Source organism: Leucoraja erinacea, chromosome 34 (genome assembly GCF_028641065.1).
Source record: "Leucoraja erinacea ecotype New England chromosome 34, Leri_hhj_1, whole genome shotgun sequence".
Taxonomy (NCBI): Eukaryota; Metazoa; Chordata; class Chondrichthyes; order Rajiformes; family Rajidae; genus Leucoraja; species Leucoraja erinaceus.
Genome location: NC_073410.1, coordinates 15,623,280 through 15,639,006, shown reverse-complemented (window position 1 = coordinate 15,639,006; position 15,727 = coordinate 15,623,280). Strand labels below are relative to the sequence as shown.

Sequence of the window (15,727 nt, the reverse complement as noted above, 5' to 3'; positions counted from 1 at the left end):
GCACGGAAATCTTGGGCGGGGCACAAAGTCTCCAGAGGTTTCTGTTCAGGTTTCCTAAGTGGGACATGGGCATTAGAGTGCAGGAGGATATGGGGTGATCTTATAGAGGTGTAAAAAATCATGAACGGAATAGATTGGGTAGACATCTCTACATCTGTTTGATTTATTCCTTCTCTACATTTTGTTCGTGAATTCATCCACCCCACCCACACCTTCACCTGTCGACCCAACTATTCATCTCCCTGTTTCATTTCGCCAATTACCAATCATCATCCATCCAGCAGTTCTTCCCTCCATTCATTTAACCATCAATCTAATCAATTATAGATCTATTAAACCATTCATCCAGCTATCTATTGATCCATCCATCCAGCTGGCTATTGCAAGATAATTAGCAACTGAAATAAAAATTATTAGAGTGGTGTCCTCCCATAAAATGGATCAGGTCTTTTTCTCAACCAGTTGGTCTGAAGAAGGGTTTCGATGTGGAATGTCACCTATTCCTTTTCTCCAGAGATGCTGCCTGATTTACTGAGTTAATATGTTCATAAATTCCAGGAGCAGAATTGGGCCATTTGGCCCATCATGTCCACTCTGCCATTCAATCATGGTTGATCGATCTTTCTCTCTCAACCCCATTCTCCTTTCTTCGCCCCATAAGCCCTGACATCCCTGACTAAGAATCAAGAATCTGTCAATCTCTGCCTTAAAAGTATCCATCGTTTAGTTTAGTTTTAGTTTAGTTTAGGGATACAGCACGGAAACAGGCCCTTCAGCCCACCGGGTCTGCACCGACCAGCGATCCCTGCACATTAACACTATCCTACACCCACTAGGGACACTTAGCCAATTGACCTACAAACCTGCACGTCTTTGGAGTGTGGGAGGAAAGTGAAGATCTCGGAAAAAACCCACGCAGGTCACGGGGAGAACGCACAAACTCCGTACAGACAGCACCCGTCGTCAGGATCGAACCTGCGTCTCATGCGCTGCATTCGCTGTAAGGCAGCAACTCTACCGCTGCGCCACCGTGACCACCTTGGTCGCCTTGTTTGCCTTGGCCTCCACATCCGTTCATGGCAATGAATTCCACAGTTTCACCACCCTCACACTAAATACATTCCTCCTCATCTCCTTCCTAATGGTACATCCTTTTATTCTGAGGCCATGGCCTCTGGTCCTGGACTGTCCCGCAGAGTTACTCCAGCATTCTGTGTCTATCTTCGGTGTAAACCCGCATCTGCAGTTCCTTCCTACACAATAGAGTTTGGAAGTTGTGGAAACTCCACCTCAAATCAGGCAAGATCCATCCTATGGTAACATCAGTGAATTAAAAGTTGCTGTGAAACCAAGGAGCCGCAGATGCTGGTTTGTACCAAAGATAGGTACAAAATGCTGGGGTAACTCAGCGGGTCTGGCAGCATCCCTGGAGAAAATGGATAAGGTGACGTTTTGGGTTGGGACTAATGCAGCTGGGTGTACATAAAGAATCGCACATACCTCTTTAACTTATTGCCAATTTACAGTTTAGAGTTTAGAGATACAGTGTGGAAACAAGTGGGTCCGCGCTGACCAACGGTCACCCTTACACTCGTTCTATCCTTCACATTCGGGACAATTTACAGAAGCCAATCAACCTACAAGGAATGTGGGAGAATGTGGGAGAATGTGGGAGTCAGGGGAAATGGGGAGAAAGCAGGAACAGGGTACTGATTGGGGATGATCAGCCATGATCACATTGAATGGTGGTGCTGGCTCAAAGGGCCGAATGGCCATGCTCCTGCACCTATTGTGGGACGACAGATGGCGCAATGGGCTAAGTGTTCGGCTGGTGACCGGAAGGTAGCCGGTTCGAATCCCGCTTGGAGTGCATACTGTCGTTGTGTCCTTGGGGCAAGACACTTCACCCACCTTTGCCTGTGTGTAAATGTAATGTAATTATGTGAAGCACTTTGGGGTCAATGCAAGTTGACTAAAAATGTGCTATATAAATAAGATTATTATTATTGTCTATTGTCTATTGTCTATAAAACCGGAGCAACTGGAGAAAACCCTTGCAGGTCACACACAGGGAGAACATACAAACTCCATACAGACGACACCCGTAGTCAGGATTGAACCCGGGTCTCCAGGGCTGTGAGGCAGCAACTCGACCGCTGCGCCACCGTGCCGCCCATGGTTTGCTGTGAAGCCATTATTTTAAAAAAATCAGAAACTTTTCACGGCGATAATGCATCTCGAAATATTCCTCTATGAGCAGTCTATAAGCATGTTGACCGACCCTCCATGCTTGGTGTCATATTTATTCGTGAAACAGACAGATGAGATTGACACCTTACCTGTCACAACTGGGTAACTTTGGGGTCCTGAAACGTTGGCGCCAAGGTCAGGAGTAGCAGCTGCCGATAGGCTGCTTTTAACATCTTCTAATCCAGAGGCCAAGGCCGCGAGCGAGTACTCATTAGCCTGGAAGAGACGCAGCAGAGAGAGGCAGGTGTAATGATGCGAAGATTGACGGCACTTCATTTTTGAATTCTAGGCAACCGACTTAACAATATCAAATTGGGCCGGCCCTCCTCGAAACTACACAGCATTAAAACGTAGCACTCAGTTCTTCTTTTTCCCCAGAGAAGATTGATAGCAAATGAATATGTATTTGTTTAGTTTAGATAAACAGGCCATTCGGCCCACCAAGTCCACACCGACCTGCGATCCCCGCACACTACCCTGCACAGAAGAGGGGCAATTTTTGATACATTTTTATACCAAGCCCATTTACCTACAAACTTGTACAATTTGGAGTGTGGGAGGAAACCGAAGATCTTGTAGAAAACCCACCCAGGTCATGGGGAGAGCGTGCAAACTCCGTACAGACAGCACCTGTAGTCGGGATCGAACCCGGGACTCTGGCGCTATGAGGCAGCAACTCTTCCGCTGTGCCACATGTATCTGTCAATCAATCATTTGTCAGAAGCAGGGTCCTGACCTGTAATAACTCTGCGGGTCAGAATCTCTGGAGACAAAGGGTGGGTGATGTGTCTGATCCAGACCCTTCTTCAGACATTCCCTGACATTTCAAAAGCCGGACATGATACAGGATTGGGAAGTCCGTGCCGACCAACGATTTCAGTACACTAGCACTCTCCTACACACACTCGGGACGATTTACAATTTTACCGAAGCCAATTAACCTACAAACCTGCACGTCTTTGGAGTGTGGGAGGAAATCGGAGCAAAATTGAAGAAAACCCTGGCGGTCATGGTGGCGCAGTGGTAGAGTTGCTGCCTTACGGCGAATGCAGTGCTGGAGACCCGGGTTCAATCCCAACTACGGGTGCTGTCTGTACGAAGATGTACGTTCTCCCCGTGACCTGCGTGGGTTTTCTCCGAGATCTCCGGTTTCCTCCCACATCCCAAAGACGTACAGGTTTGTAGATTAATTGGCTTGGTAAATGTAAAAATTGTCCCTAGTGGGTGTAGGATAGTGTTAATGTGCGGGGATCGCTGGTCGGCGTAGACCTGGTGATCCGAAGGGCCTGTTTCCGTGCTGTATCTCGAAACTAAAAAAACTAAACATACAAGCTCAGTAGAAACAGCACCTACAGTCAGGATCATACCCGGGTCTAGGATGCCCTGAGGCAGCTACTCTACCTCTGCATCACTGTGTTGGCCCATTTCCTGGTTCCCTACCACTTATTGTTTATGTGCCCCCTCAATCTGACTTCCCCAAAAATGCATCAGCTCACTCGTGACATGATTACATTCCATCTGTCAAAGTTGCACCTTGTTTTCTATAACTAAATAAGTAAGTAAGTTTATTGGCCAAGTATTCACATACAAGGAATTTGCCTTAGTGCTCCGCCCACAAGTAACGACGTGACATGCAGTGCCAGTTAAGGGCCGGTCCCAGGAGCATGCGACCTGCATGCGGCAAGCGTGACCAAACCGGAAGCGGGGGCCGCGCGGAGGTCGAGTGAGTGACGTGAAGTTTGAGCGAAGTCCACGGGAAGTTTGCGCGTGACGGATGGCGTCGAGACGCTGCGCACGCCCATCGAGGCGGCTGCGGGCCGGCAGGCCGTTGCCGGGCGGAATTTTTGAACACTGTCCGTTTTTCGGAGCCCCGCGCGATGTCGGGACCAGCTCCACACAACTCCATACGGCTCTGGCGATCGAAGTGGGACCGGCCCCGCGAGGCCGTACAGCTCAAGCGACCACGTTAGGTCGCGCTTGCCGCATGCAGTCGCATACTCGTGGGACAGGCCCTTTACGATCTATCTGATCTATTTCTCACTTCCTCACCCTCGATATCCACGACACCGACATTTCTTGTGTCATCTGCAAACTTATCATTGAAACATACAGAATAATGATAGGCATAGATAGAGTGGATGTGGAAAGGATGTTTCCACTGGTGGGAGAGTCTAACACCAGAGGTCGTAGTCTCAGAATTAAAGGGCGCTCTTTTAGAAAGGAGGTGAGGAGGAACTTCTTTAGTCAGAGGGTGGTGAATCTGTGGAATTCATTGCCACGGAGGGCTGTGGAGGCCAAGTCCAGTGGATATTTTTAAGGTGGAGATAGACACATTCTTGATTAGAATGGGGGGTCAAGGATTATGGAGAGAAGGCAGCAAGATGGGATTAGGAGGCAGAGATCAGCCACGATGGAAAGCCAGTGGAATAGACTCGATGGGCCGAATGGCCTAATTCTACTTCTATAACTTGTGAACTTATGAATGATTCCTCCACATTCACACCCATAAGTTCATGTGACAGGAGTTGAATTAGGCCCTTCAGCCCATCAAGTCTACTCTGCCATCCAAGCATCTCACCCTGATCTATCTCTCCCTCCTAACACCTTTCTATTAATCAAGAATCTTCCTATCTCTGCCTTAAAAGTATCCATTGACTTGGCCTCCACAACCTTCTGTGGCAATGAATTCCACAGATTGGCCACCCTCTGACTAAAGACATCCCCCCTCATCTCCTTCCTAAAGAACGTCCTTTAATTTTAGGGCTATGAACTCTAGTCCGGGACTCTCCAAGTAGGTTACCTACATTCCAAAGGTCCTTGCACCCATCCCTGTGGAACACCAGTCATCACATACTTCAAATCAGAGACACATTCTTCCACCACCAACATCTCTTATCATGAAGTCATTTTGGATTCTCTCTTTCATGTCTCATTATGATCCCATGTGCCTTAACCACCTGGACCAGTCTACCACACAGGACCTTGTACATGTCTTCCTAAAGTCCATGCAGACACCTCTAAACCCCTGCCTTCTCCAATCTTTAGTTTAGTTTAAGAGGGAACTGCAGATGCTGGAGAATCGAAGGTTACACAAGAAAGCTGGAGAAACTCAGCGGGTGCAGCAGCATCTATGGAGCGAAGGAAATAGGCAACGTTTCGGGCCGAAACGTTGCCTATTTCCTTCGCTCCATAGATGCTGCTGCACCCGCTGAGTTTCTCCAGCTTTCTTGTGTAACCTTTAGTTTAGTTTAGTTTAATTTAGAGATACAGCGCCCTTCGGCCCTTCGAGCCCGTGCCAACCAGCAATCCCCATACACTAATACTATCCTACACACACTAGGGACAATTTACAATTTTATCAAGCAAATTAACCTACAAACCTAATAGTCTTTGGAGTGTGGGAAGAAACCGTGAAGAAAAGCACCCAGAGAAAACCCACGCTGGTCACGGTGAGAACGTACAAACTCTAGACAGACAGCACCCACAGCGAGGATCGAACCGAGGTCTCTAGCTCTGAAATGCCCCTTAAGCTTAGGACCCCTGAACGGTCCTGGACTTGCCCCAACACCCAAACAATCGGTTCCCGGAGGTTTTTGTCAGTCTCCCTACCCCTTCCAGAATTTTGTAACCTCTATAACCATCTGCAACCTCTCAATCTTCGGAAATTCTAGAGAGTATAAACCAAAAGTCTCCAGAGGTTTTCGTTCAGGTTTCCTAAGTGGGACAGGGGCAGCAGTCTGGTGAACCGTTGCGCCACCATGCTGTCCTTCCTCAGATTTGGTAGCTAAATCTAGGTACAACTGTACAGTAGATACTACCTTGGTCACCTCCTCTAATTATAGTTTCAAATTAATGAGGTAGAATTTCCCTCTGACAAAGCCTTACTGAATATTACTAATCCCTAATAAACATAAATCCTCTCCCTCATAATTTTCTCTAATACTTTCCCCGCCACTGCTGAAAGGCCAAGTGTCACCAGGTTTATCCGTGCAGCACTCATAAATAAGAAACAACATTAGCCATCATTAGGGAAAAGGCCTTTGTGTCTCTTGATGTGTGGTTGTACATGGGATTAGAGAGAAGTGTTCTGTTAGCAGTGATATCAAGGCCTGACTGAGACATGGAGGTCTTTCCCTGTCACTTCTACCGTTGGGTGACAATGGGCCGGCACGGTGGTGCAGCGGTAGAGTTGCTGCCTTACAGTGCTAGACACCTGGGTTCCATCCTGACTACGGTGCCTTTGTACAGAGTTTGTACGTTCTTGCTGTGACCACGTGGGTTTTCTCCAGGTGCTCCAGTTTCCCCCACTCTCCAAAGACATACAGGTTTGGAAGCTCGGTAAAAATTGTAAAAATTCGCGAGCCCAACTGTAAGTATCCCAGTGACCTGGTGACATTCCCGAAATAGTATAGAGGTTAAGAAGATAAAGGGGGGTAAAATTGTGTAAAGTAAGTTTTACGATGTGCCCAAAAGTTGTCCGTCCATGGTCTTAGTTTAAAGCATAAGTTTAGCCACGTATTATGTAGTGTTGGTGAGATTCGATTTCTCATTGTTTAATAAAGCCTGTAAATTTTAGACTTGCTTTGAGTCCACCTTGGTTTCTGTTTTCTCTCATCAGCACACTCTGGTCAATTCAACCTTTTATCATATCCCACCATAATTCCGAGGTCTAGAATCTAGGGGAATCCCTTTTGTTGTATTCTCTCTCTTGGAAACCGCTCGAGTGGAGTGGTGGCCGTTTGACCCTCTGACAAGGGAGAGAATAACTCGGGCAGTTGGGCCCGAAGGGAAATAAAGGGAAACGCAAAACCCCTACACTGCCCAGATTAGAGCACATTATCTCGAAGAAGAGGTTGCACAGACTTGGCTTGTTTTCTCTGGAACATCAGAGGTTGAGGGGAGACCTCATAGAAGTAATAGAAACATAGAAAATAGGTGCAGGGAAAAGGCCATTTGTGTCTCTTGATCTGTGGTTGTACATTGTGATTAGAGAGAAGTGTTCTGTAAGCGCTGATATCAAGGCCTGACTGAGACATGGAGGTCTTTCCCTGTCACTTCTACCGTTGGGTGACACTGGGCCATAAATTCACAACTCTCTATAAATATATAAAATCATGAGGCATAGTCTTTGATATTTGGGATGAAAGTTCGGACTGTCTACAGTCTGAACTTTCATCCCAAATACCAAAGACTAGAGGACATAGATTTAAGGAGAGAGGGACAATGTTTAAAGGAGGTGTGCTGGGCAAGTCTATTAACACAGACGGTGGTAAGTACATTCCTTTTGTCAGAGGGTGGTGAATCTGTGGAATTCATTGCCACACATGGCTGTGGAGTCCAAGTCAATGGATATATTTTAAGTTGGAGACTTGCAGATTCTTCATTAGTATGGGTCTCAATGGTTATGGGGAGAAGGCAGGGTTGAGAGGGAAAGATAGATCAGCCATGATTGAATGGCGGAGTAGACTTGATGGGCCGAATGGTCTTATTCTGCTCCTGTCACATGAACCTTATGAGTGCCCGGATCGCGCTGCTGGGGGTGGTGGTGGAGGCTGATACAACAGTGGCATTTAAGAGGCTTTTAGAGAGGCACGTGGATGTGCAGGGAATGGAGGGATTTGGACCATGTGTCATCAAATGAGCTCAGTTCGGCTCCGACACAGTGGGCCAAAGTGCCTGTGCTGTGCTTTCCTTTGTTCTACGCTCTATGTGTGTGTGAATGATGCATGAACAATGAGCTGATGAACAAGAGGGGGTGAAGGAAAATAAAACAACGAAGGCAGGAAAATGAAAACAAATGGAAACGGATTAGTAACATTGAGATGGAGGGGGGGGGGGGATGGATATGAGCATCGGTGGATTAGTTCAGTTCAGTTTAGTTTAGAGATACAGGCCCTTCGGCCCATCGATTCTGCGCCGACCAGCGATCACCCCGTACACTGGGACTATCCCACACATGAGGGACGACGCACGTCTTTGGAGTGTGAGAGGAAAGCGGAGATCCCAGAGAAAAACCATGCAGGTCGCGCACGGGGAGAATGTCAGGATCGAACTGGCGCTGTGAGGCAGCGACTCTACCGCTGTGCGATTCACAATGACCCACAAGTATGGCGTTACCCTCAGTGTCCATGTCATTATAAGGCCTCACCTGACCTTGCCTTGTCTCATTCAACAGCTGCTAGCTCCCAATTGCCTGAGACAACTGTGTTTAAGAGGGAACTGCAGATGCTGGAGAATCGAAGGTTACACAAAAAAGCTGGAGAAACTCAGCGGGTGCAGCAGCATCTATGGAGCGAAGGAAATAGGCAACGTTTCGGGCCGAAACCCTTCGGTTTCGGCCCGAAACGTTGCCTATTTCCTTCGCTCCATAGATGCTGCTGCACCCGCTGAGTTTCTCCAGCTTTTTTGTCTGCCTGGGACAACTGTCGCCCAGCTGTGGGGGGTTGCTCCCTTTCTAATAGCATTCAAATGCACAATAGCAATTCCCCAGCGCTGGAGCAGGGGCCTGAATATAGAGGCCTACCAGGAGTGCAAGGCAGAGACTTCATTGAATTTTAAAACATGTCCCACTATATCAAGCGGCTTCCCCAACAGACAGCTCCATCTCCATCTCAAAGCTCCCGGAGCAGAGATGTGAAAAACAACAAAAGGCCCGACATGCCTTGAGTCCTGATTGATATTATATCAAATTAAAACGCTGTTCTGCGGCCAACTCTTCTCTTCCCTGCGCGGACCCTCTCTCTCTCTCTTCCTCTCCCTCTCCCTCTCTCTCTCCCCCTCTCCCGCCCGTTCTTTCAGTCACCATCTCGGAGATTGCAAGTCATTTCCAATCCGTCGTGCTATTGATCTTTCCCTGGGAATCAGTTTTCTAATTAGCCGCAAATTAGGCTTTCTACTGGGGGTAAGGCCTGTCCCCCTGATTTATCTCTCCAGTAATTCACACCGATTGGAGGGAAATTAAAATGAACTCAATTAAGCAACTAGTTTGCTTTATGGGCTTGGATGGAGTTTCAGACGAAAAATTAATAGTCTCTTGTTGTTTAATAGTCTAATGAAAGTAAATAAAGGTTATCCATTGTAATAAGGCAGCAGCCATAAAAAGTTGTATACAACCCTAGACTTCATTTATGATGCTCCAGATTCATTGTGACATTCTACTGTAATTTATTTTCCATTAAGATAAACAGCCCCTGTGTAGCGCCTCACTTCAAAGGCATTGTGTATTATCAAGACACCAAAGCAGCTCGGCAAGATGCAAACCTGACAGATTCTCTGGTGAACGGCACTTGCAATTCCTTGGATTGAAAAATACAATTCATTCTGGATGCAGATCTGACCTCTCGCTCTCTGGCTCTCCCTCTCTCTCTCTCTCTCTCTCTCTCTCTCTCTCTCTCTCTCTCTATCTCTCTGTCTATCTATCTCTCCCCTTTCACTCTCTGTCTCTCTCTCTCTCTCCCCCTCCCCCCTCTCTCTCTCTTCTATCTATCTATCTATCTATCTATCTATCTATCTATCTATCTATCTATCTATCTATCTATCTATCTATCTATCTATCTATCTATCTATCTCTCCCCTTACTCTCTCCCTCCCTACCTCTCCCTCTACCTCCCCCTCCCTCTCCCCCCCCCCTGTCTCTCTCTGTCACTCTCTCTCTCCCCCCTGTCTATGTAAATATGGCCATTATATACACTGAGCATTACTTCATTATGTCAAATGTTTAGGATACATTTTCAGTGTATTATTGTCACATGTACAGAGGTACAGTGAAAAGCTTTGTTTTCATGCCTTCCAATCCGATCAGATAATACTGTACATAAATATAGCACATTGTAGCTCATCAGTTCCAGAGACAAAGTCTAATGTCCACAATGGGGTAGAGGTGAATGGTACAGTACTCTAGCTGATGGATGAACCTGACAACAGAGGGGAACAGGCTGTTCCTGAGTCTGGCAGTTCACGCTTTTAAACTGCTATCCCTTTTGCCCAAAGGGATAAGAAGATGGAATAACCAGGGCTGGGACAAATCTATAATTACATTGGCTGTTTTTCCAAGGCAGAGTGAGGTGTAGATGGAGTCAATGGTGGGGAGTCTCGACTGTGTGATATCAGTTATGGATCTCAGCTTTTCCAGAGCATTATTGCAGATCTATATCACAGCCTTCATTTGTTAAATGTTGTAATTTGATTATATATCATGCATAATAACACGGTTTGGAAATCTGCATTCTTGTAGATCTGGCTTTGACTGGATAGAATTTGCAATACCAAACCCAAGACAGTTGCACAGATAATGTTCAGCCTTTAGACTTTGGAGATACAGCGTGGAAACAGACCCTTCAGCCCACCGTCCACGCTGACCAGCGACCACCCTGTATACTAGCGCCACCTTACACACGAGGAACAATTTGCAATTTTACCAAAGCCAATGAACTTGCAAACCTATATGTCTTTGGAGTGTGGGAGGAAACCGAGCTCCCGGGGAAAACCCACGCAGTCACAGGGAGAACGTGCAAACTCTGCACAGACAGCACCCATCGTCAGGATCGAACCTGGCTCTCTGGCGCCGTAAGGCAGCAACTCTACTGCTGCGCCACCATGCTGCACTACATCCCTGGCTAAAGGGGCTGTCCCACTTGGGCGACCTAATTGGCGAGTTTAGAAGGTTTAAAAAAAAATGACATGTTGAAGACCTCCTTCGACTATGTTGAAGATTAGCTACGACTAACTTTGGGAAAATTGGACAGCGAATAGTGGAGAGTGAAGACGATCTCCTTCGATCTCCTTCGACCTCCCTTCGACTATGTTGAAGACTATCTACAACTACCTTCGACTACCCTCGATTGCCTACGACTAACATGCCGACCTACTACGACTAAACCTACGAGTAAAAAAAGTAGCGATTTTTTCCATGGCAACCTTTTTTTACTCGCGGGCATTTTTCAACGTTGTTGAAAAATACGCCGCGATCTAGCTGAGGCCTCAGATTCAGATTCAGATTCAATTTTAATTGTCATTGTCAGTGTACAGTACAGGGACAACGAAATGCATTTAGCATCTCCCTGGAAGAGCGACATAGCAACCGATTTGAATAAATAATAATAAGTGTCCGGGGGGGGGTGGTGATTGGCAGTCACCGAGGTACGTTGTTGAGTAGAGTGACAGCCGCCGGAAAGAAGCTGTTCCTCGACCTGCTGGTTCGGCAACGGAGAGACCTGTAGCGCCTCCCGGATGGTAGGAGGGTAAACAGTCCGTGGTTGGGGTGAGAGCAGTCCTTGGCGATGCTGAGCGCCCTCCGCAGACAGCGCTTGCTTTGGACAGACTCAATGGAGGGGAGCGAGGAACCGGTGATGCGTTGGGCAATTTTCACCACCCTCTGCAATGCCTTCCGGTCGGAGACAGAGCAGTTGCCATACCATACTGTGATGCAGTTGGTAAGGATGCTCTTGATGGTGCAGCGGTAGAAGTTCACCAGGATCTGAGGAGACAGATGGACCTTCTTCAGTCTCCTCAGGAAGAAGAGACGCTGATGAGCCTTCTTGATCAGAGTAGAGGTATTGTGGGTCCAAGAGAGGTCATCGGAGATGTTGACTCCCAGGAACCTGAAGCTAGAAACACGTTCCACCTCCGTCCCGTTAATGTGGATGGGGGTGTGCGTGCCGCCTCTGGACTTCCTGAAGTCTACAATGAGCTCCTTGGTCTTCTTGGAGTAAAGGGCCAGGTTGTTGTCAGCGCACCATGCTGCTAAGTGCTGGACCTCCTCCCTGTAGGCCAGCTCATCGTTGTTGCTGATGAGGCCAATCACCGTTGTATCATCTGCATACTTGATGATGGTGTTAGTACCATGTACAGGTGTGCAGTCATAGGTGAGGAGGGAGTAGAGGAGGGGGCTCAGCACACAGCCCTGTGGAACGCCGGTGTTCAGGGTGAGGGTTGAAGAGGTGTGCTTGTCTAACCTCACAGACTGGGGTCTGTTGGTTAGAAAGTCCAGTATCCAGTTGCAGAGGGAGGGGTCGATGCCCAGGTTACCGAGTTTGGTGATCAGTTTTGATGGTATAATGGTGTTGAATCCTGAGCTGTAATCGATGAACAGCATTCTTACATAAGTCTTCATGCTTGAGTACGCGGCGACCACTTTCGAGCATGAAGAAGAGTTACCAAGACCTCCTAGGACCTCGTGTCAACCATGCTGCGAGTATAGATCGAGGGCAAACTCGCCAGAACTCACGGATTAGGTCGCTGCAGTGGGACAGCCCCCTTAAGGGTCTGCATCTAAGGCTGCAATTGAAACTGTACTCAGGCAAAGCTGAGGGGCAAGATAATTCTCATTACACATTCCACCATTTGGCAACATTTCCCATTGTAAGGCCATATACTATAGATTTCTCATTGTAAATGTTCTCATTATAAACTCACTATAATTCAATCACTATCAACACTCAAAAATCTCTGCCATACTTCTCTAAACTCTCTCACTATAAAATCCTTTCTGATAAAGTCCCACAGTAAATCCACTCGCTATTACCTTTCTGTCCCAATCCATTCGCAAATGCTCACACCATATAATCTCCCTCTATAAAGCTTCATTCCAAACTCAATCAATCTATATGCTCATTATAAATGTGATCATTAGAAACTCAATATAAACTCAATCAATACGAACTCTCTTCCTATAAATTCTATCACAATAAACCCCAATTAAAACTCATTAAAAACGCTTTCAAAATTAATTAATTAATTAATATTCTCGCCGTCTATTAGGTGCGAGGGTGTAGCCTTGTGGGAGGTTAGGGTGGGGGGATTCTAGTGATAAATGGCAGGAGAGACATCATGGTCACAATGTCTGGTCCTCAAGGGGTATTTTTTTTTAATACAATGTGGCTTAGTGATCCTGGGTGGATCCTGAAGAAAGGTCTTGACCCCAAACATCACCCGTTCCTTCTTTCCAGAGATGCTGCCTGTCCTGCTGTCCTGCAGAACCAGGGGCCACAGTTTAAGAATAAGGGGTGAGCCATCTAGAACGGAGATGAGGAAAAACCTTTTCACCCAGAGAGGTGTGAGTCTGTGGAATTCTCTGCCTCAGAGGGCGGTGGAGGCCAATTCTCTGGATGCTTTCAAGAGGGAGTTAGATAGAGCTCTTAAAGATAGTGGTGTCAAGGGATATGGGGAGAAGGCAGGAACGAGGTACTGATTGTGGATGATCAGCCATGATCACATTGAATGGCGGTGCTGGCTCGAAGGGCAAAATGGCCTACTCCTGCACCTATTGTCTATTGTCTAGTGTCTATCTCCACCTCAATGTGGACATTAGAATGTCTCTCTGCATCTGGTACAAGGATATTCTGCATTCTATATCTTTCCCTTTGCTCTAGCTATTAATCTTGAGTTTGGCTTGATTGCACGAGCAGAGTATTGTCTGATTTGATTGAATAGTGTACAAAATAAAGTTTGTCACTGTACCTCAGTAGATGTGACAACATTAAACCTAAACCTAAACCAAGAGAGCCTGTGAACGACAAGAGCACTGGGGAAGCTGAGAGCTGAAGGGTTATCTGAAATTTGGTTCATTTAGAAGCAACTTAAATGAATAGTTGTCCAAGAGATGAAGGATGGAAGGATGTTGGTTAGAGTTGTTATGAGGGTGGTGCAGATGGTGGAATCTGGAGAAAGACTTGTCAACATTGAGCCCGGGGAAGAGTAGATGCTACTGGAGATGGCAAGAGATGAGGAGAGCCGTTACTGAGTGAGGAGGGCCCTTGGAGATCGAGGAGGGCCGTTGGAGAACGTTGGAGAGTGTAGGGACCGTCGGAGAACAGGGAGGGCCATCGGTGAATGGAGAGGCCTGTCGGTGAGAGTGGGGCAGGGGGGGCGCCGGAGAGAGAGAAGGGCCTCCAAAAGCTACCCAGCGATAGGAGCTGACGAGACATATGGGGGAACTAGCTGGGGGGTGCGGGCACTGTGAACAGGAGGGGATTCGGCTGAAGGGGGGGGGGGGGGGGGGGCTGCTGTGGCAGGCAGTAGATAGGACTGTTCGGTGAACGTTTGTAACTCTGTTGGAGCCTAGACGTGACAATTCATGTGTACTGCCTAGGTGAGGCCTGCAGCATTATTTGTATCCAAAACAAAGCATTTCACTATACCTAGGTACATAGTGTCGCCAACTTCCTCACTCCCAAATAAGGGACAAATGGTCAAAATAAGGGGCAACTTCCCGATGGCAATTCGTTGACCGACTCGGCCGTGGCTGGGTGAATGATGAGTTGGGACGGGTGCTGGACTGCACACAAAGCCCAGCCGGCGGGCCAGCTGAGGAGTTTTGGCCCGGCACCCCATCTAACTCATGAACAGGTGATCGGCCATGAGAAGGGATGGCGGTGGTGTCGGTGGTAAGCGAAGGTCCGAATGTCGGACAGCTCGCCGGGCTGCCGACCGACGGGGCCACAGGCGAGGAGCTGCTGCTGCACTCCATGGGATGCACTACGTCGGGATGGGTGAGGCGGGGCCGGACGAGGCGCTCCGACCCGACAGTCCCCTCGACCGGAGTCAAAAACGGGAAAAGGGTGGTCCCTTATGGGACAAACCAATTGAGCCCAATATACGGGATGACCCGGCTAATACGGAACAGTTGGCAACCCTATAGCTACATGTGACAGCAGAGTATCATTGACTATTGAATTATTGACTCGTTGAGCAAGGGAGCAGATTTGAATGGAGGAAAAAGTTCATAAAAATCTCATTTCAGATATCTTAAAACAAAGATAAAAGCTCACATTGTGAAGGTTTTCAACAAATGTTCTCAATGTAAATTTTCGAACATGTTCTTGCTGCAAGATATCTGTGTTACTGTAAATGCTCTCAGCAATGTGTGTCTCTCAGCCCCACCTCTCCACATAATCGCCTACATACGGGATGTTTTATGCATTGAGTTGTAAAGGTTTAGAATCCTCCACTCTGGAGGGCTTCGAATGCGCAGTTAATCAGTGCTTTCGAGACGCAGAACTTCAAATTTTTGGCTCGCAATGGAGTCGAGGGATATTGGGGGCATCAGGCAGGCAGGAATGTTGTCTTAATGCATAGGATCAAACATGATACGATGAAATGGAAGTGCCAGCTCAGGGGGACAACTCCTGCTTGTGTTCCTTACGTTATAATCTTCCTATTTATTAACTCTCATTGTAAAATCTTTCATTTTCAGTACAACTTTGACACCATCAAACTTCTCACTGTATTTTTGGAGAGAAGGGCGCGGTGGCAGAGTTGCTGCCTCACAGCGCCAGAGACCCGGGTTCGATTCTGACTAGGGGTGCTGTCTGTACGGAGTTTGTGCCTTCTCCCCGTGACCTGTGTTGGTTTTCTCCGGGCGCTCCGGTTTCCTCCCACACTCCAAAGACGTGCAGGTTTGTAGGTTAATTGGCTTCGGTAAGAAAAGATTGCAAATGGTCCCTTGTGTGTAGGATAGTGCAAGTGTACAGGGATTGCT

The 15,727-nt window shown here is 47.4% G+C and overlaps 1 protein-coding gene across 14 annotated transcripts in view; it reads right to left on the bottom strand.

The window, feature by feature from the left end:
* LOC129713049 (paired box protein Pax-2-like) overlaps positions 1-15,727 on the bottom strand; it is a 205,812-nt gene that overhangs the window by 33,256 nt on the left and 156,829 nt on the right. For all 14 annotated transcript variants that reach the window (XM_055661916.1, XM_055661917.1, XM_055661920.1 and 11 more), the window contains one exon: positions 2,340-2,466. In XM_055661916.1, coding sequence (XP_055517891.1) covers positions 2,340-2,466 — 127 coding nt within the window. The remainder of the gene's footprint in view (positions 1-2,339; positions 2,467-15,727) is intronic.